The following is a 25824-nucleotide window of genomic DNA, read 5'->3' on the forward strand; positions in this document are numbered from 1 at the left end:
GGATTAGATTGTCGGTGCTATCCACTTGATTACAAGGAAGTCGGTAGTAACGAGTTTCGAAGGAAGTATTTTTTACAAAAAAAAAGGTTAGACTTCAAGATGTGAGGGAAAAGCTGATGGTAATGCAACCAGGTCGTACTCGGGATATGTTGAAGATGGCGGTTCTCTACTTTTTAGGAAGCATCATTGTAGGCCATACAAAAGACTAGGGGAAAGATGTTGCGGGTATCGATGATTTTGTTGTAAGAGCAGTGAATGATCTAGATTTTTGTGTGTCTTTTCCTTGGGGGAGATTATCATTCGATAACATGCTAAAAGAGATTTCCCATACAATGAGGAATTTTAAAGGGGTTGTGCATAAAGAGGGAGCGTTATGGCCTGTTCCAGGTTTCTGTATTCCATTGGAGGTTAGTTAGTTTAAAATTTGAAGTATTTTCATTGTTGATATTTCTTATAAGTGAAGCTGATTTTAGTTTATTTTTGTGTTGTGTAGTTTTTACTATTTGAGGCAGTTCCAATTTTGGGGAATACTTACATTGACCAATTTCCTGAGGCGGATGAAAGTTGTCCTAGGATGTGCAGGAGGAAATTTTAGAGTACCGGTCAGAAAGGTTTTCCTCTAAAGGATATAGGTGATACACTTGGTACAACAACGGTTAGTTATCCTAACAACTTAAATTATTTATCATTTGAATAAATTGGTTTGTAATGTATCTAAAGTAGGTCGTTACACAGGCAATTGCTAGTGTGATCCCTCATATTGATGAAGAAATTACTCTTCTCAATTTAATCATGGAAGAAGCTGAGGAAGACGATACCCATGATGTCGTTTTTGCCAGTTGGATGTGGCGTCTTTGTAGAGGACTACCTGTACTTTTGGAGGAGATGTACACAACAGATGTGGCTTCTCGGTCAGGACAAAACGATGCGAATGAGGTGGTCGAGGAAATAGACGCCAATGAACAACTGAGAGAAGATACTATTGAGTTGGTGGATCTTCTAAGCACCATGAAGCAGGATATGAAAACCCAGTTCGATAATATTTCAGCGAAGATTGATGGGCTTGAAAAAAGGATCGAACCGTTGGAAGTATATGTGAAAGAGCAAGAGAAATCAAAGGTAATACTTCGTAATACTATAGTAATACTTGGTAATACTAGAAGGTGTTAACAATATTTGGTTTCATGTCAAGCGCCTATAGATGATGAGCAACCGAGGAGGGATGATGAGCAACCGAGTACTTCGCAAGCAGGAGGAAGAGGGACGAAGAGAAAAAGGTCTAAGAAGTAGTAAAACTATGTTATTTTCTTTGATTTGTCATCGTAGTACTAGTAAAACTATGTAAAACTTCGTTATTTTCTTGGATTTGCGATTGATATTACTAGTAAAACTATGTAAAACTACATAATTTTCTTGGATTTGCCGTTCGTATTTTTGGTAAAACTACGTAAAACTAAACAAAACTAGAGAATTCATAGAAAAATATAGAACATGATTCAAGAAGAGAATTCATATAAAAGATAAGAAACTGATTCAACAAGTTTTAAACCAGCGTAGAAGATCGACTCAGATAATATCAATCATAACACAATTTATCCAGAAGATCGACTTGACTGGAAAGACACGCCACCACCTCCCTTCGTTTGGCAATCTCGTCAGTCTTCTCCTTAAGCTGCATCTGCAAATTATAGATCTGAGTATGATGGGATCGAATTCCCTCAATCTCTCCCAATGGTTATCAACATCCTTCCTTAAGTTTTTTGCTTCTTCTTCAATTGCATCAGCCCAAATTTTCCGTCTGTGCAATCCATCATCCTGCAAAATATATCAACGAACAGACATCATACTCAGATCTCTCAATTGTATTTGATTTAATTTAATTTACCTTATACTTAACGCAAGTAAACCATCTCTTTTTCTCTGTTTCTGTTGGAGAGATCTCTTCGATGATTCGTTCGCCACACGAGCATATTCTAGGCATGCCCAAATCACCATCGGCTATGGCTTGTCGCAACCCTTCTAACTTCCTCGCCCTCTTCTGATCAGCATAGTATGGGTCGGCCTAAAATTGTTCCATAGTTTGAGAAGATCTAGAATTTAACTTTCAAGATGGAGTAGATGAGAGAAGAGAAGACTCAAAGTTTCGAAGAAAATGAATGAATGGATGAGAATGATGGATTTCACCATGTTTCAAGATGGAGTAGATGAGAGAAGAGAAGACTCAGACTCAGGTTTCAGGTAGTGATGTTCATATATTTCACCATGTTTTACCTTAGTATATTCACATCTTTTGCATGATCTATTAGCACATTTAGCCATTATTGAGTGGCTTTAGGACTGTTTGTGCATTAGAGTAGAATTGCATTGCATTTGCATAGTTTCTTGCATAAACAGGTGAATTTGGATCCCAAGGAGCATGGAAGGATGTTGAGAAGGATTTGAGCTATCAAAGTGAAGAAGATCAAGGAGTTAGAGTAGAAGAAACCAAGCTCGGAAGTCCACTCGACCGCCCACTCGACCAGACACTCGACGGTGTGCGGAGAAGGACTCGACCGGCTGGAAGAAGCAGAAGAAGAGGCCACTCGACCAAGCACTCGAGCGAGCACCTGGTCAAGTTGACCGACGACCCTCCATTTTGTCTTCTAGCTACTTTTAGGGTTTCCCCCTCTCTCCTATATAAAGGCTTGTACCCTGCAGCCACAAAAAAAAAAGAAGAGAGAGCCACTTTTAGATCAAATCTGTAAACCTAGTATATACCCTTTTTGGGTATTTTCTACTTTATGTTTTCTTTTCTTTTAGATTCTCTAGCCACTTTTGCATATTTCTAAGAAATCTTTGATACTTGTTGGTTCCATAACTTTCTAAGTATTAAGAATTTGAGTTTGATTTCTTCTTCAATATTGTAGATCTTCATCTCATCTTTCTAATAATGCAAGTTTCATTGATTTCTGGGTTTATAACTTTGTTCATCATGTTTTGTGATTGTGAGTAGTGGTTTAGGATCTTGAGGATGGATTAGGATGGATAATGGTTATGGTTGTTTAGATTGGTCAAGATTGATTCCTTAATATCTCTTCTGGGTTAGATACACTCTATGCTATTCTTATACTGAGAGGGTAAGGGTAGATCTTAAGCTCATTTTTGATTGAGGTTTGTTGACTAATTTAGATAACCATAGCTTGAGTCCAACCCATAAATCCATCCTTAGGACATTTCTTGTTTATTGATTTCCCTGTTGAGTATTGTTAATTGCTTTTTGTTTGCTCTGTTTTCATTATTTGCCCTGTTTCTGTTCATTTGCTTGTCAACTCGATCTCCCACTCGATCGCACATCCGATCGAGTACTTGCTCGAGCTCCTTCCAGAGTTCTTGTTTATGTTCTGTTTCATTTTTGTTGCATCCATTTCATTTCTGTTTAATCCTGTTTCATTACTTGTCTTGCATTTGTATAATTTTTGTTCCTGTTTAGTATCATTACTGCTTTGTTTTATTGTTTACTTTGCATTTAGTATCCTGTTTTAGTAGCTTTACATTCTGCATTTCATAATCATCATTATGTTGTTAGTAAAAATCAATCATCATATATTGCTTGACTTAGATGAGTATTCACATCCTGATTGCTTACATCACACTCATTATGGTTTGACATCCTTTATGCTACAACTACATAAGGGTAATTGAAACACCTTGCATCCACCTGTTCATCCATCATTCATCATCATATTCATCACCATACCACCAAAAGAACCATGTTTCAGGTAGTACCAATTTTTTTATTATTGGTTGTACCAATTTTACCATTTTTACCAGTTTTATCTTAGTTGTCCCAATTCTACTCTCTTATATACACATCTTTTGAAAGAAGAAAACATTAAAAGACTTCGAATTAAGTTTCAAGAGGGAGTTATGCCATAAAAAAGTAGAGAGTAGTCAAACCAAACACAATTGATACATGAATCAAACATGAACATTACAAGAATCTCCAAATAACAACCATTGGAGTCCTTGTCTCCGGCGCCTTTTATTCTGCATCCTAGGTCGAGTTTTTGGTCGTTTTTTCCCAACAGATGCATACCTTTTTGTTTTCTTTCTTCCCTTTTTATTTTTCGATTCGGGGGAATGATCTGCATATCTTGGACTTCATCTGGGACATCCCATCGAGACTTATCATGTACTAAATAAATTGTCCTGCAATATGCAATTGCCCACAACTCTGTCCAATAATACTTAGAACACAACTCATGTAACTCGATATTCTTACCTCCATATTTTTTGGAATGTAATTAAAGACACCAATGCATGCACACAAGGATACTTTTGTATATCGAAAAACCTGCAACTGCAACTTCTCAATCACAACTTCACCAAATAAGGCTTTCCGTCACTGTCAATGACAATGTATTCAAGTTCGAAACCATTTAGCTCTATCACCTTTAGTTTCTCAGAAGTTGCCCATAAATCATGTAAGTAGTTCTCCACTAAAGGCACCAATTTATTTGCGACTGATCCAGACACAACATCTTTCCGATGTTCATTAACCCATTCAGAGAATTTTTTAAGTATTGCATCAAGCATGGGTATCAAGGAGTACCTCCTTGCATCTTTAAATACGTCGTTCATCGATTAAACACAGTTGCTTGTGTCTAGGTTGTATCTATCTTTTGGAAAAACGCATCTTGCCCATCTTTCTTTTTGGGTAGATTCTTCAAGATACTTGGCAGCAGAAGGATATCTTGTCGTAAAAGAAGCGTAAGCAATGTTGAACTCAGCCACTGTGTAAAACCTACTACACTCCATGAATCTCCATGCAACAACGTTTTTGTTGACGTTATGAGCATAACCTTTCACATTTTGGGATAAATGCCATATACAAAAACCATGATGAGCCAGAGGATACACATTAGCTATGGCTTTTATGAGACTTGTATTTCTGTCAGTCATAAATACTATTTCCAAAGAATCTCCAACAACGGTTTTCAACATCTCCAAAAACCAATTCCAACTTGCATCATTCTCACCATCAAGAACACGAAACGCCAAGAGATAATGGTGACGGTTAGGATCTTGAGCCGACGCAAAAACAAGAATACCCTTATATCCGTTCTTTAGAAAAGTTGTATCCATAGTTATAACTTTCCTCATGACTTTAAATCCTTCAACGCTAGCTCCCAAAGCTATGAACAAGTACATGAATTTATTATTCTCATTGCAATGCACATATAATCTTGTACCATGATTAACCTTCTCTAACATGTGCAGATAACATCGCAACATCTTGTAGCTTTCTCCCGGGCTATCTTTCAAATCAGTAACAGCTTGAATTTTTCCTCTCAACGCCGTGGAATATGATATATCAACACCTAATTTTGTCTTGACAAGATCCATGATAACTTTCGGAGGTGGAGTTTCCATTTTCCCTGGATAATCACCATGTAAAAGAGAAGCAACTAATTGTGGAATGCCTTGTCTCTTACTGTTGCTTGAACTTTGACTAGCCCGAGAGCATGTATGCATCTTGTTGTGCCTTCTAATCGAGAAAATATCTGTCTCTCGAATCCTACCAGCTCGTAAAACCCAGTTACATCCTTCTTTAGGACATTTGAGCACATAACACCCCCTGTCCGACTTTACTATTTCAAAACTAAATCAGTTAGCGAATGAAGCTCTATCCACCACTTCTTGCAATGCCTTCTTGTTTGGAAATTCTTGAAGTTTAGTCAGACCCAAACCGTCATCCCATGGTTCAATATACTGACACGGTTCTACAACAGGGCGTGGCTCAGTATATTCATCACCTTCATCACGTGATACAACTTCACCCTCTTTATTAGAATCACCCTCTACAGCCTTTTCTTTGCCTACGTAGACAATAATGGCGTTAGGTCCGATTTCACCATCCTTTGCATGTTGGTTTTCAAAGTTCATACCAACAGAACTTTGGTCCACTATGGGCACTATGGGCACTATTTGAACTTGCTCAGGCTGAGGCTCAGAAGGGATGACATTCACAAACAACATACATCTTCGCTTCTCATAATTAACGGAGTCTAGATAAACATTAACATCCTCATCATTATTAAGCTCACAATGCTCCAATGTTTCTACTAGTAGTGGCTTGTAGCTCAGCTGCAACTGAATGTTACTAACAAACCCAAGCTTCTTGTATATCCTTGCTTTTAACATCAGCAATGTTATATTTCTCTTGAACATTATACTGTACATCCGACCTTCAAACTTAAAATGTAGGTTGACGTTCTCGCATATTGTATCCTACCAAATCAACCAATATAAAAAAATCTAAATTAGTACTACTACTAGTTTTACTAGTTGTACTACATGAATCAGTATTACTAGTTTTACTAAATATACCAGTATTACCAGTTTCACCACCTTCTCTCTCTCCTATCAAAATCGAATCGAATGGTAAATGAATTCTAATCTCCTTAATTCACTGAAATCGAAAGCCAAATCCCTTTCTTATCTAATAGATAGCTCAATTGACCCATAAACCTTTGTAAAACACCCAATGTGCTAAGCTTTCTTCGATCTAAATCCAATTGAATTTCTAAATTTACAAATCAAAAACAAATTCAACCAAAAGCTATTCTAATGTGAAGTAACGCACCTGCATTTTGAAGAACAACTTGATTCAACTCGAGTTGGTGAAGAACGACAGCAGTAGGAGCTCCGACGATGGAAGAATCGCCGGCGGATGGGTTGAGAGGTGAGTAACGAGGTCGGGTTTCTCGGGTCGAAAGAGCAGCTGGGTTTATTTTTTTATTTAAAATTTTTAATCTAAATCAATAAAACTAGAAGAGTAAAATCATCTCACCATCTCTTATTAAAAAAGGTGGGGGTATGAAGAATAGAGAGGGAGATAGGAGATTTGTCAAATTTTTTTAGGGACTTCTAAAATTATCCCTCGTTTAAAACTTACGCTAAGGTTTTGTTTATTCAAAAAATGTTGCACAAATTGTACGTTTTATTTTCTTTTAAATATAATTTAACATTAGATTCAAAAAACATATAGATCTCACAATGTTATGGTTCTGGACTGTTTTCTCTTTTAGAATTCTCTGTTCTCGTCTACACGCGTATGTAACTGGCTAGACTTACCCACGTGAATGTGAAATAGGCTTTTCCAATTTCAAATTGGACTTTTTTTCCTTCTTTTTTTCTTTGACAGAAAATAATAAATTTGTGTTTATCAGAAAGTCTGAATGTTAAAATACCTAGTTAGCCGTAGTGTCGTAAACATTAATTATTATGTGTCGGTTTTAGATTCTTCTTCAACATGAAAAAGTGAGACGAATATTGTCCATTTTGTTTTCCTGCAATACTGGATTTGTGAATTATGTTATTGATATCCCAAAATTCCATAAAATATCAATAATCGAATTAATTAAGATTATCTTCATAGGATCATGTGGAGCTGATTTTGTCCATAACTTCTTTCGCCTTACTGCAAGATTCGTCAACATTTTTCCAATGGATAAGTGACACAGAAATGATGTTTTAAAAGGAAAAAAAAAAGAGTGTACACATTTGTTTGTGGTAGAAGATCTATATGCGACAGAGGACAATGATTTGTCGGATCATAACTTTAAATTACAGACAATTATAGCGAGCTTAATAATTGTAAACCTGCGTCACTTTATGATTTAGGAAATCAAAGCTTAAAAGAGGGCAAAAAATTTTAGGGGTAAGCATTCAGGTTTTCGGTTTGGATTACGTTTTTTTTTTGTTTTATCAAACTGAAACTATATAGAAACCATATGTATTTCAGTTTGGTTATGGTTCGTTTTTACGGTCTTACGGTTTATCGTGTTTTATAAAAAATCAAACCATATAAAAAAACATATGTATCTCGGTTCGACTTCGTTTGGTTTTATTAGGTTACTCTGTATTCTTAAAAAAAATGTTAAGTTTGTTGCATAAAATAAACAAAATACAATAATATATCAATCATAAGTTATACATAATTTTAAACAATAGAATCTAAATCTAGTTTTGAAAACCCAAAGTTTTCAAATAATTTAAAAAGTATAATTGTAACACCAGAAAACCAAGAATTGGATTTTTGGTTGGATTTTCCACAATACAACAATGTAGAGACAATGCTTGCAGCCACATTTTTCTCTACATGCATTACATCCAAATTATGCCTGACCGGAAGATCCTACGCAACACAATTACAGTTCATAAAAATCCTAACTCACACATTGCTTAGTTAATTATAAAATTTATAAACATACCTCCCAATAAGCCAGTTTGAAAAAAATTGATCTTTTTTTCCATCTTGACAATTCCTCTTGGTCTACTTCTACTTTCTCATCTTCCTCAGATTCACTGGATACATCCTCATTATCAGAGACTGATTCCATACAGTCAAACCTTTTTCTCTTCCTCCCAGACTCTTTCATATTTCCAAACTCGTTTTTGAAGTTTTTCAGGTTATGAGATATCTCACGACCTGTTAAAATTCTTGCTTTTTCCGCTTTTCCATCAAACCAAGTCTTCTTCTCCCTATAACTATGTGTTGGTGCCAAACCCTTTCTGTGACACATATACACATGCTTTCTGCTGAACTTCAACCACTTACTATCCATGTTTTTACCACAAATGGGACAGCCCATTTTCCCTTTTACTTTACAACCAGCGAGGTTTCCATACGCAGGAAAATCACTAATAGTCTAGAGAAGAATTGTCCTTAGATTAAAAGTACTTTTACTGGATGCATTATATGTTAACTTTCTGTGGGACACCTTTCTTTACTTCACTAGTGTGCGTATTTATCTTCCACCGTGAAGCATTGCATTTGGGACAATTGTCTAGCTTCTTGTACTTCTTTCTAAATAGGCAGCAGGCATTAACACATGCATGAATCTTTTTATACCCCATATCAAAGCTCTTCAGAAACTTTTTAACATCATAAAATGATGTGTGAAGCACATTATCCTCAGGCAACATGTTTGGCAATGTCTCAAGAAGTTCATTGAAGCTCTTGTCGGACCAGCCATTATATGTCTTAAGCCTGAACAAAGACACAATAGCTGATAGCTTGCTGTGGTTTGAACAACTTTGATATAATGGCGTTCTAGCATCTGCAAGCTTTGCAAGAAACTCATCTTCTCTCTTGTCCTCACTCTCTGCAATCTCAACTAAGTCACCATCTGCAATCTACCTGAGTCACCCTTACCCTTACTCGCCAACTCTTTGTCAGAATATTCAGCTGCTTTATATAACTCAAAAATTTCGTCATTCCACTCATTTAGTTTGCTAACACCATCGACTACTAAGTTCACGTCTCCATGATGATACCAATCGTTTTGCAGCTTGTAAGCCTCATCCATCCCCCTAGTTACAAGATGATCAACCACGTCGATGCATGATTTGCGTTCTACATTACGATAGTCTTTGCAGGGACATATCATCATATCAATGTCCCCTAACGCCGCAGTCACATCCCGTACAAATTTCCGAGCGCCTCTCTCATAATCATGATTGACTCTTCAATGAATAAGAAATGGGACAGAATAAAGAACTGGGGAAAGTATCCAAACCCCAGCTGAAACCTAACCTATATAACTTCATAGCTTACCTGCATAGATGCACCCATGCCTTGTCCAACATTATATGTTATAAGCTTAATTAAAACCTTTATAACAACATTAAAAAGTGTTCCAGATAAGTAAATAACTCAATCACATACCACAACAAATACCCTAATATCATCTCAAGTGTACAACAAAACAATAACAGCCACAAAACAAAAAAAAACCAACACAAAACAACAACAAACAACAAAAGAATAACCATAAAATTTGGTCGAAAGGGACTAACCTGAACTGTTGAGTACAACAAAAGTGAGCTTCAGTTCCCCAATGGCATCAACCACAAACACTTGACAAATTGCAAAACGTATCCAATGAGATATGCTTTGGAGATTTGAAAATTCTTAAAATCCCTAATTTGAATCAAATCCCTAATTCTCATAATCCAAAATTTGAATCAAATCCCTAATTTGAAAAATCCCAAAATCCCTAATTTGGATCAAATCTCAGATCGATGCTCATAAACCCTATAATCGATAATTTCAATCCTTGAGAGTAAGAAGAAAGAAGCAAATTAGAGTAAATAGCAAAAATTTGCCTTCGATTTGAGAGCTGGGCTGGATAATGTGTCTGCGGAGGAGCACGAATCTATTGCCAGCGACAGTATTACGGATTCGTCGTAAAAAATAGAAGAGAATCTCAAAGAAAATAGGAGAGTGTTGTTTTGCTGTTTTTCTCGACAGTGTTATGTTTTGCTCGAGAGTGTTGTTTTGTTCAGGGTTGCTCGACAGTGTTATGTTAGGCGCTTAAGTGAAATATTTTGGCTCAGGGTTGGCGGAATAAGATTTTTCAGATTCTCGCTTAAGGATTTTATAGCAAAGCGTTTATATTGAGCTAATATAAAGTGACCAAAAAAACTAATCATCTTTTATAGCAGTTCATGAAAATGTGCTATCCTCTTATGCTATTAATGTACATATTTGTTGTAGTGTTAAAAAATTAAACTTTGAACTTTACCAAAAATGCAATAAAAAAAAGGATGTATTGTTCATATATATAGAGCAAACTTCCTTATACTTTGATGGTTACGTCCTAATATTTAACCAAGTAATTATGTCAAACATGAGAACAGGTTATTTGAAACTAATTTTCCTATGAAATTCCATAAAATTTACCTTATTTACCTATTATCAAATGAACTATTGCGTAATATGTATTTAAATTAAGGTACAACTAATAAATTGGTAAAACTACAATTGTACAACTATAAGTTTGAGTACAATTACTTGAAAAACTTGATAATATTTTATTAATTTATTGACTATTTTATCATTTGTTGACCATTTTGTCTTTTATTTATTATTTAATTCTGAATAATTTTTCCTTTCTTATTCATCACACTTGTACGTAATCTGTTTCAGTTGTCCCATAAGTTTTTATTTGTTGTTATTTTTATCAATTGTACCTAACCTGTTTCTTCTTTTGTTGACCCTTCTTCTTGTGCTTCGTATATGAACTCTTTAGGTACTTTGAAGGTTCCCCTACTCTCTTCTTCCTCTTCCTCGAATAAGTCTTAATCATCTTATCATCTCTTTTTTCTTCTTCTTCTTCACCATCCATCTCAACATCTCTTTCCTCGCCTCATTCTACTGTTGCTACTTCTTCTTCTTCTTCACCATCCACCTCATCACCATTGTCTTCTTGTTCTTCACCACTGCTCACTACTTCTTCTTCTACATCCACCTCATCACCATTGTCCTCTTGTTCTTCACAATTGCCTTCTTCTTCTTTTTCACTAAACATCTCATCACCTCTGTCTTCTTTTCCACTAGACATCTCATCACCAGATCCTTCTCCCATCTCATCACCTCCATTGTTCTCATATTCAGATCCTGCAGCCTTATTCATTGCATCATTCACATAGAGTTCCACATCTTTCAACCTTCTGTCCAAAACATAAAATTTCTTTTTGATTTTAGTAAACCCTGCTGCTTCCTTCTTCCTCTTCTCCTGCTGCTTCTCCTTCGTCTTGCTGCTGCTCCTCTCACATTTTCTGCTTGAGCAGACACATCTAAACTATACTGCCCTTCCCAGCAAATCTTCTTTTTTCTACACATAGGCGATACTCCCAACTCTCAGCTAATGGATCACTCGATTGTATCTCATCATTTTCTGTGATGCGAGCCATAAGAGAGACCTCAGACAAATCAGGTTCCAAAATGCTATGAATTATCTGTTGAGTAAACAAAGAAGATGCTCAGATTTCCAAATTTAAAAGAAACCTTAGATCACTATGCGAAACAGTTAAGGAGAAACTCTAACCGTTGTAGATCCAAGGGTGTCATTTACATCTTCAATCGGGAAGCCTTTCATGTGACTATATCTCCATTTTTGTTTGCACATTCTTGGACAGTCTATGAGTTCATCAACTATGTCAACTTGGAACTTACTCTTCAACTCAGGAATGCACTCACATGCCAATATCTACAAGTTACATTAAAGCATAAGACACAACAATTATCTCACAAGAACTCAGACGAATTAAAAAAGCTTCACAATAAATAAATCTTACCTCTAAAGGAGTTAAGAAACCCAGAAAACACCAAGATGAATTCACACACCCCTTAAAATTATTCATCATATGGGAGATATTTGTAATACTTTCATCAAATGTGTATCTCCCCCACGGAAACTTTTCACATGCATATAGATCATCCACAATTCAAAGTATAAAATCATCAATGTACCCATAATTTTTCCTTGGTGAGATGATTGTGCTTAAGAACAAGAGCATCACCATCTTTCTCCGGTCTCCACATGCTTCCATGGACTGTAGCTTGCTTCTCACATCTTTGATTTTATCACAATTTTTTCTGTTTTTTCCCATATGTTTCTTCTTCTTCTTGAGAAGGTCCAAAATGCCTTTTCACAAACGAATCACTCCCCAGGTTCTTGAAGTTTGATGGATAGAAACGACAGTCAAACCCATAAATAAGTCCATGCTCCCTAAGTGAGTACCGAACGGGATTACCATTCACTACAAACCAACATACTCTATCTTTTTCCATACGAACTGAGCGAAGCAACAACAACCACATACACATATACCTATGGTTCTCCTCCCTATGCATGCGCCAAACGTGCTTAACTGCGAGTGTGTGCGAAACCAATCCTTCTCATTTTCCTCAAGGATTTCCATGTCTTTCATTGTTTTGTTCTCCTCAGACCTTGATGACAGCCTACACCACTTTGTATATTCAGATTGCTTGAAGTAAAAATCCACTGGTGCTATTGGTTGGGTGTCCTCCTCTGTATCCTGCAAAACATAATTGTAATGAATATTTGTACCAATCAAACTTATTTGTACAAAAAATGTAATTGTACCAAAACACAACTAATTCAATTTCTCAACTCCCGCTCCGTGTACAACAAACCCAATCGAACCCTAGTTTTTCAATTTCTATAAACTTCACTCTAATTACCTGTGGATGCGATGTAGTAGGCGTTTGTTCTTCGGATTCTGTTTGGGACTCTTCTTCATCATCTCGCGGTTGACAAGGATCTATTGCTGGCGGAGAAGGGGAACCTTCGATTGGCGGAGGAGGAGAACTTTCAGTTCGCAGAGGAGGAGGATCTACTGTTGGCGGAGGAGGAGAAGCTTCAGTTCGCAGATGAGGAGGATCCACTGCTGGCGAAGGTGGATCTTCAGTTTCCGGAGGGTTCTTCTTCCTCTTCTTCAATTTAGCCCATTTCGAGTCTTAGGACCCATTGATATAGCTGGATTAACAAAAAAAAAAAAAACACAAAATTTAAAAGATTTCGTTTGAATTTGAACCCTAATTTTTTACAAACCCTAATTTTACAACCAAATTGGACTTACCTTTATGGAGGATGAAGAGAAAGATGAGAATTGAAGAAAATAGAGGAGATTTTAGAAAATTATAGTGAGAAGAAGAAGAATCTAGGAAGAATCTGTATGTGGGTTGAGAAAAAAAAATGATTTGTTGGGTTACGGGAGTTTCAATCGAAGAAAAAAATAATAGTATCCGGTTTGAATGGGTAACCCAAATTCATTGGTTGGGTTAGTAAATATTGGAAATCTGTAAGACTTTCTTGTCTTTCACCATTTTTTTGATTAAAAGAAAAGGAAAAAAAATTATTTAATATAACAGAGGCAGATGAGAAAAAAAATTTGAGATAGGGACACAAGATAATTAAATCCCTTAGTTTAATAGATATTATCGACAAAATAGATGATCAAAAAACAAAAAAAGAAAATCAGTTATTAACTCCACAACCATTTGGTCTTAACAAAAATAATAGAAAAATATCCTTCTCCAACACTATTTAAACAAGTAACTACTTGTGAATTACAAGAAGTTAAAAATTTTAAAAAACAAATAAAAGAATTACAACAAATAGTTCACCAACATCAACTTCACCAACTGCAAGTAAATGCTACATAAGCCCTGATAGAACCAAAAGTCCACCAATCTCCACCCACAATAACGGACGAACCCTCCACAAACAACCATGAAAACCATAATCAAACAAAAGAAGAAGAATAATATATCCAGATAATAATCAAAATAAACTATCAAAACTGGTATACAAAAATCACATTACATATAGGGTATAATTTTAACTAGAAACAATAGAACTTCTAGATAGATTAGCAGACTATGATTGTATTAGAGAAGTAATTGTTCATAAAAATTATATGAAAAAAATGTATGAAAAACTTAGTGGTGCAAATGGAATTAGTTTGAAGGTCAACTACAAATTACCAAAAGAAAAAATCTATAACGAAAATCATTGTTTTAAAACTCAGTTTATCCTTGTAAAAAACTTAAGTCAAGAAGTTATACTAAGAACTCCATGTTTTAAACAAATTTATCCATTTAAAGTTACAGAGCTATGAATCACCAGAAGAATTGTAGGAGAAACGATAACATTTGACTTTCTATCCCCAATGAAAACAAAAGAAATCTTAGCTTTACAAAATTCAACAATTGAGAAATCTATAAATTTAATAGATGGGAAGCTGAAACATGGTATTTATTGGGGGTTGTGATGAATGTATGAAGATAGAGATGATGAATGAAAAGGTGGATGCAAGGTGTTTCAATAACCCTTATGTTGTAGTAGCATAAATGATGTCAATCCATAATTAGTGTGATGTAAGCAATAGGATATGAATACTTGTCTAAGTCAAGCCAAATGTGATGAATGTTTTTAACTAACAACCTAATGATAATGATAAAATGCAGAATGTATAGCTACTAAGACAAGATACTAAATGCAAAGTAAACAGTAGAAACAAAGCAGTAATGATACTAACCAAGAACATGAACTAAACTAATGCAAGCTAAGAAACAGGATCAAACAGATATGATGTGAATGTAACAGGAATGAAACAGGAAATGAAACAGGTAGTGAAACAAGTAAATGTAGAACATAAACAAGAACTCTGGATGATGCTCGAGCAAGCACTCGATCGGATGCTCGATCGAGTGGGTGGTCGAGTTACTTAATACGAAGAACAGAGACAGAACAACAATCAGAACAGAGCAAAACGAAAGTAAATCAAACAGAAAGCGAATAGCACTACTCAAAAAAGGAAATCAATAAACAAGGAAAAGTCCTAAGGATGGATTCATGGGCTGGACTCAAGCTATGGTTATCTAAACTGATCAACAATGAGCTATCTCTAGACAATGATCTTCTAATACTTGTTAATCCATTCTCATGACAATAACAATCAAGCTTAGATACTCTTAGACATAGTTCTCACTAGCTATTACATATAAAAGCAGATATTAAACAACCAGATCATCAATGTCAAAAATCACTTTAAACATCTAATATCTTAGCATATTTCATGATAATCTCTAGCATTAGCCTTATTTAACAACTTAGAAATTGGTGTGATGCTAAGAAGCTTAAGATCCATCCTTACCCTCTCAGTATAAGAATAGCATAGAGCATATCTAATCTAGAAGAGATGTATAACAATAAAGTTTGATCAATCTAAACACCCATAACCTTTACCCAGCCTAATCCATCCTTAAGATCTCTACACACTACTCACAATCACTAAACATGATAAACAAAATCATAAACCCAGAAATCAATGAAACTTGCATGAGTAGAACGATAAGATAAAGATCTACAATATTGAAGAAGAAATCAAACCCAAATTTTCAATACTTAGGAAGTTATGGAACCAACAAGTATCAAAGATTTCTTGAGACAATACAAAAGTGGCTAATGATCTAAGGAAAAGAAAAACAAAAGTAGATAATTCCCAAAAGGGTAAATACTAGGTCTAGATATTATTTCTCTAAAAAGTGCTCTCTTTTGCGGCCATGGGTACAAGGAGTTTATATATGAGAGAGGGGAAGCCCTAAAATGGCTAGAAGACAAAATAGGCAGGCGGCTCGGTCAACTCGACCAGGTGCTCGGTCGAGTGACCTCTTCTTCTGTTTCTTCTATCCGGTCGAGTCCTTCTCCGCACACGGTCGAGTGTGCTGATCGAGTGGACTTCTGGATCTTGATTATTCTGCTCTAGCTCCCTTGTCTTCTTCACTTGATAGCTCCAATCCTCCTCAGCACTCTTCCATGCTCTTTAGGATCCAAAATCACCTGCTTATGCTAAAAACTATGCAAATGCAATGCAATTCTACACTAATGCATAAACAGTCCTAAAGCTACTCAATAATGGCCAAATTAGATAGTAAATCAACCAAAATATGTGAATATACTAAGGTAAAACAAGGTGAAATATATGAACATCAACACCCCCAAACTTAGTCTTTGCTTGACCTCAAGCAAATAAACAAGACATAAGTAGGGAAGTGGGGTTTAAAAGTGGGATCTCAGCTCCTAAAGCTTGATAATAAACTAGCTAGAATCAATGTCCAAGTTACTAGTACTATGATGCAAGTTGAATGAGCTGTAATTAAAGATTTTAGACAAGCCTATCACAACATTTACTGATTTAAGCCTTAGATATCCATATGCATTCAAATCAACTATTTCCTTTAACATTCATTAAACAAGAACATGAATCAACTTATGCAATGCTCTAAACTCATTTGGCTTGGTAATAAAGGTTTAGAGACAATGATTGACTCTCTTTAGAGTGGGGCTTATCAATATCAAGGTTCTCTCATAAAAATGGATTGAGCTTTAGAAGAAGGCTAAAGGTAAGAACACTTAGACACATACAAGAACAAAACCTTGTCTACCCAAAGGTCCCCAAAGTGTTTATCCTATCATTCTAATCCCAAATTTTCCTAGTTCTACCCTTTAACTTCATCTCTTCTCAAATACCCTTTTCTCTTTTGTTTTTAAGCCTTAGGAGAGGTTTCTTATTTGAATCAACTAGTGGAATGGGGCTTCTTTCTTATTTGCTATGGTTCCCTTTTCTTCTCATTTCTTAGGACATAGAAGCTTTTTGCTAGACTCTTCTTTTATTTCTTTCTTTTTCCTTGATTAGAACCATCTTTAACACAACATGCTTCAATTTAGACCAAATGCAATGCAGGAATTCTAGGCTTGGTTCAACCTTATGCTTCTAGCTACTCAACAAGCATCAAAGTACTATTAACTTGGGCATTGATCCTAGTTTAGTGAATTTAAACAAGCTAACAAGGCTAAACTCATCATAAATCCCTAATGCAAATATTAAACAGTCCTATATGAAACATGTTAAACAAGATCCTAATATGCAATGCAAACTACATGAACACTCTTTTTTTTGGTAAAGATTTTTGCAAAAATTTTCAAATTTTTAGGTTTTTTTCTATGCCTTAGATGAAATGCAAGTACTAATATGATTATGATAATATTTTGAAATAAGAAAACAAAACACAACATCAAATGTCATCTCAAACCCTCCCCCAAACTTAAATTACACAGTCCCTTATGTAAGAGAAATTTGAAAGAGGATTCAAGACTAAAAAATAAAATAAAACTATAGATGCAATGGTATTTACAATGAAAAGGTGATGTTGGTACCTCATTGGTTATGGAAGAAGTTGTCCACATCCTCATTCATGCTGTCAAATGTGTAGCTGGAGCTTGGAGCTTAGGTGGGGAAGGAGGCAACTCGACGATGGCCATCGACTTGTACTCAGTCGAGTGGGTAGGTCGAGTTGGCTTCCGAACCTTCCTTTCTTCTTCTGTTTAGACTCCCTTGCTTCCCTGACCATGAAAACACCAAAACAAGACCAAAATACCAAAACCCTAAACAATATGCACAAAGATACCTTAGGGACTTCCTCCCTAGTGAGCTTGTTTAAAGTCACTAAGCTTGACTTCTTCTAGTTCTTCAAGCTTGAGGAGCATCCTTGAGAAACATTGTGATCTTTTCATGTTTCTCCTTTTCTTCTCAGTACTTCTTAACTCTCTGACCATTGACTGTGAACTCACTACCATCCTTGTTGAGAAGTGTGACAGCTCCAAATGGTAGAACCTCTTTTATTTCAAAAGGACCTCCCCACCTACTTTTCAACTTCCCAGGAAATAGCTTGGGCTTTGAGTTGAACAGCAAGGCTTGGTCTCCAGCCTTTAGGTCCTTAATGAGGATTTTCTTATCATGGAAGGCTTTTGTTCTTTCCTTGTAGATTTTGGAGCTCTCAAAAGCTTCTAATCTGATCTCTTCAAGTTCATGCAGATCAAGGCTTCTCTTAGCTTGAGCTGTCTCTAAATCAAAGTTCAAAAGCTTGATTGCCCACAAAGCTTTGTACTCTACCTCAACTGGGAGATGGCAAGACTTTCTATAGACAAGTTGGAATAGAGTTCTTCTTATTGGTGTTTTGAAATCTGTTCTATAAGCCCAAAGTGTTTCATCAAGTTTGCTAGACCAATCTTTCCTTGTTTCTCCCACTATCCTTGATAGAATGACTTTGATTTACTTATTTGAGACTTCAACTTGCACACTAGTTTGAGGGTGATAAGCTGTTGACACTTTGTGTTTAACTCCATATTTCCTTAGCATTCCTTCAAAGATCTTGTTTATGAAGTGTGTCCCTTCATCACTAATCACAACTCTTGGAATTCCATATCTTGGGAAGATTATGGTCTTGAAAAGCTTAAGAACCACTTTGTGATCATTAGTAGGGCTAACAATAGCTTCTACCCACTTGGAGACATAGTCCACTGCTACTAATATGTAGACATTCCCATTTGAAGGAGGATTAAAAGGTCCCATGAAATCAATTCCCTACACATCAAATATCCCAACCTCCATAATTGGATTTTGGGACATTTCATTCCTTCTTGTAATATTTCTCATCCTTTGGCAAGTATCACACTTTGTAATGAACTTGTGAGTGTCTTTGAATAAAGTAGGCCACCATAAACCAGCTTGTAGGACCTTCTGGGCAGTCTTAAAGGTTGCAAAATGTCCTCCATAAGCAGAGACATGACAGTGTCCCAACACTCCTTCAACTTCATTCTCTACTATACACCTCCTAAACAGTCCATCTGATCCCTTTTTGTACAAGTAAGGTTCATCCCAATAGTATCCATTGATGTCCTTGAGCAGTTTCTTCTTCATGTAAGGGTCCATGTCTGCTGGGATTTCTTCACATACTTTGTAGTTAACTATTTCAGCATACCATGGCAAATCTTCACTTTCAAGTGCCATCCATTCCTCCATTTGGTCCTTCTCGACCGAGTGGCCAAACACACTCGATCGTGTGTCTGCTCGAGCAGTCGGTCGAGTTAGATCGAGTTGCATCAGTTTCTCTTCAGGCATTGAATCATCAATTGGTATTTCTTCCTCTATCCCCATCCTGGAGAAATGATCAGCAACTCCATTCTCTATACCTTTCTTATCAACTATTTCCATGTCAAATTCTTGGAGAAGTAGAATCCATCTTAACAACCTTGGTTTGGTATCTTTCTTTGAGTAGATGTGCCTCAAAGCAACATGATCAGTGTACACAATAACTTTGGAACCCACTAGGTAGCTTCTGAATTTTTCAAAGGCAAACACCACTGCAAGAAGCTCCTTATTTGTTGTTGAATATCTTCCTTGAGTTTCATCCAAGGTTCTACTTGCATAGTGAATAACATGCAGCCTCTTATCTTTTTTTCTGTCCTAAAACTGCTCCTACTGCAAAGTCAGATTGATCACACATTATCTCAAATGGGAGATCCCAATTGGGAGCTTGGACTATTGGAGCTGATATCAAGGCAGCCTTGATCTCCTTGAAAGCCTTCAAGCAATCTTCACCAAAGTTGAATTCAGTATCCTTACAAAGTAACCTTGTCAATGGCCTATCAATCTTTGAAAAGTCCTTGATGAATCTTATGTAGAACCCAGCATGACCAAGAAAGCTTCTTATATCCTTGACTGTCTTTGGTGGTTGAAGCTGAACCATGACTTCAATCTTTGCTTTATCAACCTCAATAGCCTTCTCTGAAATCTTGTGACCAAGAACTATCCCTTCTTCAACCATGAAATGACACTTCTCCTAATTTAGAACTAGATTTGTGTCTTCACATCTCCTTAAGACTCTACATAGATTAGCAAGACAAGAAGAGAAAGAGTCTCCATAGACAGAGAAATCATCCATCAAAACTTCAACCATATCCTCAATAAGATCAGAGAAAATTGACATCATGCACCTTTGAAAGGTAGCTGGAGCATTACATAGTCCAAATGGCATTCTTCTATATGCAAAAGTGCCATATGGACATGTGAAAGTTGTCTTTTCTTGATCATTAGGATGAATTGGTATTTGGAAAAATCAAGAATATCCATCCAAGAAATAGTAATGGGTATGATTGGCTAATCTCTCTAACATTTGATCAATGAATGGAAGGGGAAAATGATCTTTCCTAGTAGCGGAATTGAGCTTTCTATAATCAATGCACATTCTATGTCCTGTTATGGTTCTAGTAGGAATTAACTCATCATGATCATTCTTTACTACAATAGTTCCTCCTTTTTTAGGGACACAATGCACTGGTGAAACTCAAGTACTATCAGAGATAGGATAGATCACACCAGCTCCAAGCAACTTAAGAATCTCCTTTTTTACTACTTCCTTGAGGTTTGGGTTAAGCCTTCTTTGAGGTTCAATGCTAGAATAAGATTCATTCTCTAGGTGAATTCTATGCATCCAGAGGCTAGCTGACTTTAATATCATCCAAAGAATAACCAATAGCCTTCCTAAATTTCCTTAGCTCAACAACTAGAAAATCAAGTTCTTCACTTCTCAAGTTAGCATTCACTATGACAGGATAAGTAGAGTTTTTACCTAGAAAAATGTACCTTAGCCCAGATGGGAGAGATTTAAGTTCTACCTTGGGTGCTTTTAGCTCAGACCAGTCATCTGTGTGGGTTTCGGCAGGGCACTCGGTCAAGTGGTGTTGGTGCTCGGTCGAGTGCGCTTGTGTGGGTGGTCGAGCTCTCTGTATCTGCTATCTGAACTGACCAGACTTCCTCTCTTAATGCTGGTAGCCCCTCAAAAACCTCTAGATGGTCTGATTCTCTACTGGAGTCCAGTATCTCTTCATAAGCCTTGGTTTCTTTGTAGATGAACCCTTTTCTCCAGTTTTTGTCAAAACAGTTCTAAGGTGATCTTGTTCTACTAGCTCTCCCATCAATTCTCCTGCTAATTTGTCCAATTCTTCAACCCAAAAGACTTGTCCTCCAATTGTTGGTTTCTTCATAGCCTCTACAATGTCAAATGTCATTTTGAGGTCCTCTCCCAAGTTGAGATCAATCTTCCCTTTTCTCACATCAATTATTGCTCCTGCTGTGGCTAGGAAAGGTTTTCCCAAAATCAAAGGATCTTTTGGTTCTTCATCCATTTCCAAGACTACAAAATCTGTTGGGACTTCCACTGCTCCAACTCTAACTGGTAAATCCTCCAAAACACCATGTGGTAATCTTACTGATCTATCAGCTAAGATCAGAGATATGTTGCATGGCTTATACCTTGTAAACCCTAGGCGCTTAGCAACTGATAGAGGCATTAGGCTTACTGAGACTCCCAAATCACAAAGACATCTGTTGAAGGTCAAAGGGCCTTTAGAGCAAGGTAGAGTGAAGGAACCAGGATCTCTTAACTTTTGAGGGTTCACTTGCTTTTGGATTATGGCACTACACTCATGACTAAGGATCACCATCCCTTGAACTTCTTTGATCCTTTCCATCACAACATCTTTCAAGAATTTCTGGTAGGGGGGAATCATAGCAAAAGCATATATTAGAGGCATCCTAAGCTCAATCTCTCTAACTTTTTTATCAAACAATACCTTGTACTTTTCAACCATCTGCTTCTTGAATCTTCCTGGGAAAGGTAGTGGAGGTTTGTAAGGAGGAGGATTGAACCAGACTTCTTTTTCCTTGGTAGCAACTGGCGTAATCTTCTCCTGAGAAGGTGCTCGATCAGCTGCCCGATCAACCACTCGATCGTGTGAGTGCTCGAGTGCTGGGTCGAGTTCAATTGTCTCTCCATTCTGAGTCTCCTGTTGCTGAAAACCCTCCCCATCTTGTTCTTCACTGTCCTTAGGGATTGGTAGGACGCCTTTACGTTCTGGTAACACCCTTCCACTGTGTAGATTGATTGCATTGGCATATTCTGTAGAGTGCATGATAGCCTTGCCCTTATGTTGGTCATTCCTTGTAGGAGTAGAAGAAGCCAGTTTGGTCTCCATAGTCTCAATCTTAGAATTCAGAGTTTCAAACTTAGTATGGAGGTCATTGTATGTGTTTTCCATCCTTTTGCCCATCTCAGCAAACTTCTTTGCATTCTCAATCTGTCCATTTTCTTGCCCAAGCAACATTTGTTGCATCATAGCTCTCAAATCTGGTTCTTGGACTTGGTTGGTCTGAAACCCTGGAGGGGGACACAATTGAGGCTGGAAACCATTGTGTTGCTGCTTGGGTGCATAGTTGTTTTGTTGTTGGGGCTGTTGAGGTGGATAGACTTGATCTTGAGGATTGGCTACATTGGTGCTTCTATAGGAAAGGTTGTTGTTCTTAAACTGATTGTATCCTTTGAACCCTCCTTGATTCTGCATGTAGAAAATCTCAGCAAATTCTCTCTCCCCATCTTGAACTGGAACCTCTTCTTCACCACGAAAATGAATGTTCTTTTGTTGGCTTAGTAGAATCTTGTCCAACTTCTCATGAACAACCTTCAAGTCCTTCTTATACTTTTCATCTTGATCATTGGAGACAAACCTTACTGTTCTATCATAGTCATCATTATAATTCTCATCAGATTGTACTAGGTTCTCTACAAGCTCCCATCCTTCTTCTACATTCTTATTGAGGAAATTGCCATTGGAGGCTGTGTGCAAAAGCATCCTTATCTTAGGTAGAACTCCTCTATATAAGGTGCTGAGCAAAGACTCATTGCTGAATCCATGGTGTGGATATTGAGTTTGGAAGCCCTTGAATCTCTCCCATGCCTCACAAAAGCTTTCATTGTTCTTTTGTGCAAAACCAGAGTTCTCATTCCTCAACCTTGCTGTTCTAGCATTTGAGAAGAATTTAGCTAGGAATGCCTTCTTGCAAGCATCCCATGTAGTGATAGCACCAGTTGGAAGTGTCTTCTCCCATAGATGTGCTTTGTCTCCAAGTGAGAAGGGAAACAATCTGAGCTTGAAACCATCCTCACTTACACCATTGATCTTGGTGAGGCCACAAATTCTATCAAATTCAAATCTAAGGGGTCTTCCATTGGCAAACCATGGAATTTATTTGCTTGAATCATTGAGATGAGACTACTTTTGATCTCATAATTATTGTTGGCAACTGCAGGAGGAACTATGCCAGCTCTTTGGTTATGTGTATTTGGGGCATCTCCTGCACCAATGTGCCTTGGCCTTTGCTCTTGATTGTTTTGTTGCTCCATTAGCAACTGATTCTCTTGTTCTTGGGTGATTCTTGTTCTCTGCTGTCTTAGGTCTCTTGGTAGGCGGTTGATGTGATTAAGGTACCTCTAAAGATTCTGATTTCCTTTGGATCTTGTTTGCATCAACTGACCCGACGACGGACTCGATGACTGACTTGGACAGACACTCGGTCGAGCACTAGCTCGAGTTGAAGGTCGGACTGACTGAGACGAGTATGCCTTTTTAATTCGGGTGGTGGCTCGATCAGGTACTCGAACGTGCAGACGGTCGAGTTGTAGGTCGAGTTGGTACCTGAGATTCAAAACGACCAAGCAGATGAAGAATCTTAATCAGTAGTGATCAAAAGAACAATATAACTTAATCTTAAAATTGTATAAATCCTAAATGTCACAAACAAACACTAAAAAGGCAACGGTGCCAAATTGAAACATGATATTTATTGGGGGTTGTGATGAATGTATCAAGATAAAGATGATGAATGAACAGGTGGATGCAAGGTGTTTCAATAACTCTTATGTTGTTGTAGCATAAAGGATGTCAATCCATAATTAGTGTGATGTAAGCAATCAGGATATGAATACTTGTCTAAGTCAAGCCAAATGTGATGAATGTTTTTAACTAACAACCTAATGATAATGATAAAATGCAGAATGTATAGCTACTAAGACAAGATACTAAATGCAAAGTAAACAGTAGAAACAAAGCAGTAATGATACTAAACAAGAACATGAACTAACCTAATGCAAGATAAGAAACAGGATCAAACAGATATGATGTGAATGAAACGGGAATGAAACAGGAAATGAAAAAGGAAATGAAACAGGTAGTGAAACAAGTAAATGCAGAACATAAACAAGAACTCTGGATGACGTTCGAGCAAGCACTCGATCGGATGCTCGATCGAGTGGGTGGTCGAGGTACTTAGTACGAAGAACAGAGACAGAACAACAATCAGAACAGAGCAAAACGAAAGTAAATCAAACAGAAAGCGAATAGCAATACTCAAACAAGGAAATCAATAAACAAGGAAAGGTCCTAAGGATGGATTCATGGACTGGGCTCAAGCTATGGTTATCTAAACTGATCAACAAACCTCAATCAACAATGAGCTATCTGTAGACAATGATCTTCTAATACTTGTTAATCGATTCTCATGACAATAACAATCAAGCTTAGATACTCTTAGACCTAGTTCTCACTAGCTATTACATATAAAAGCAGGCATTAAACAACCAGATTATCAATGCCAATAATCACTTTAAACATCTAATCTCTTAGCATGTTTCATGATAATCTCTAGCATTAGCCTTATCTAACAACTTAGACATTGGTGTGATGCTAAGAAGCTTAAGATCTATCCTTACCCTCTCAGTATAAGAATAGTATAGAGCATATCTAATCTAGAAGAGATGTATAACAATAAAGCTTGATCAATCTAAACACCCATAACCTTTACCCAGCCTAATCCATCCTTAAGAATCTCTACACACTACTCACAATCACTAAACATGATGAACAAAATTATAAACCCAGAAATCAATGAAACTTGCATGAGTAGAAAGATAAGATAAAGATCTACAATATTGAAGAAGAAATCAAACCCAAATTCTCAATACTTAGGAAGTTATGGAAACAACAAGTATCAAAGATTTCTTGAGACAATACAAAAGTAGCTAATGATCTAAGGAAAAGAAAAATAAAAAGTAGATAATTCCCAAAAGGGTAAATAGTAGGTCTAGATATTATTTCGGTAAAGAGTGCTCTCTTTCGCGGCCATGAGATACAAGGAGTTTATATAGGAGAGAGGGGAAGCCCTAAAATGGCTAGAAGACAAAATAGGCAGGCGGCTCGGTCAACTCGACCAGGTGCTCGGTCGAGTGCTTGGTCGAGTGACCTCTTCTTCTGTTTCTTCCATCCGGTCGAGTCCTTCTCCGCACATGGTCGAGTGTCTGGTCGAGTGTGCTGGTCGAGTGGACTTCCGGATCTTGATTATTGTGCTCTAGCTCCCTTGTATTCTTCACTTGATAGCTCCATTCCTCCTCAGCACTCTTCCATGCTCTTTAGGATCCAAAATCACCTTCTTATGCTAAAAACTATGCAAATGCAATGCAATTCTACACTAATGCATAAACAGTCCTAAAGCTACTCAATAATGGTCAAATTAGATAATAAATCAACCAAAAGATGTGAATATACTAAGGTAAAACAAGGTGAAATATATGAACATCAGAAGCAAAAATAGATACAATATATACAACAAGAAATAAAATACCAACAAATAAAACAACAATTAAGTGATCCACAAGTAACAAATAAAATTCAAAAATTAGAAGTCGAACTCCTGAACCAAGTATGTTCCAAACTCAAATGCCTTTTGGGAAAG

General features: G+C 36.8%; 1 protein-coding gene and 1 non-coding gene across 2 annotated transcripts; one reads left to right on the forward strand and one right to left on the reverse strand.

The window, feature by feature from the left end:
* Positions 1 to 4623: 4623 nt before the first annotated feature.
* Positions 4624 to 5412, reverse strand: LOC104728661 (protein FAR-RED IMPAIRED RESPONSE 1-like). Its single transcript, XM_010447616.1, has one exon. The coding sequence runs from the start codon at positions 5410 to 5412 to the stop codon at positions 4624 to 4626; it is 789 nt and encodes a 262-aa protein (XP_010445918.1).
* Positions 5413 to 22944: 17532 nt separating this feature from the next.
* LOC147934956 (small nucleolar RNA R71) lies at positions 22945 to 23051 on the forward strand. The gene has a single exon (XR_015573324.1). It is a non-coding gene; the product is annotated as a small nucleolar RNA R71 (small nucleolar RNA).
* The last annotated feature ends 2773 nt before the right edge of the window (positions 23052 to 25824 follow it).

Source organism: Camelina sativa, chromosome 11 (assembly GCF_030686135.1).
Source record: "Camelina sativa cultivar CO46 ecotype springtype chromosome 11, ASM3068613v1".
NCBI lineage: Eukaryota > Viridiplantae > Streptophyta > Magnoliopsida > Brassicales > Brassicaceae > Camelina > Camelina sativa.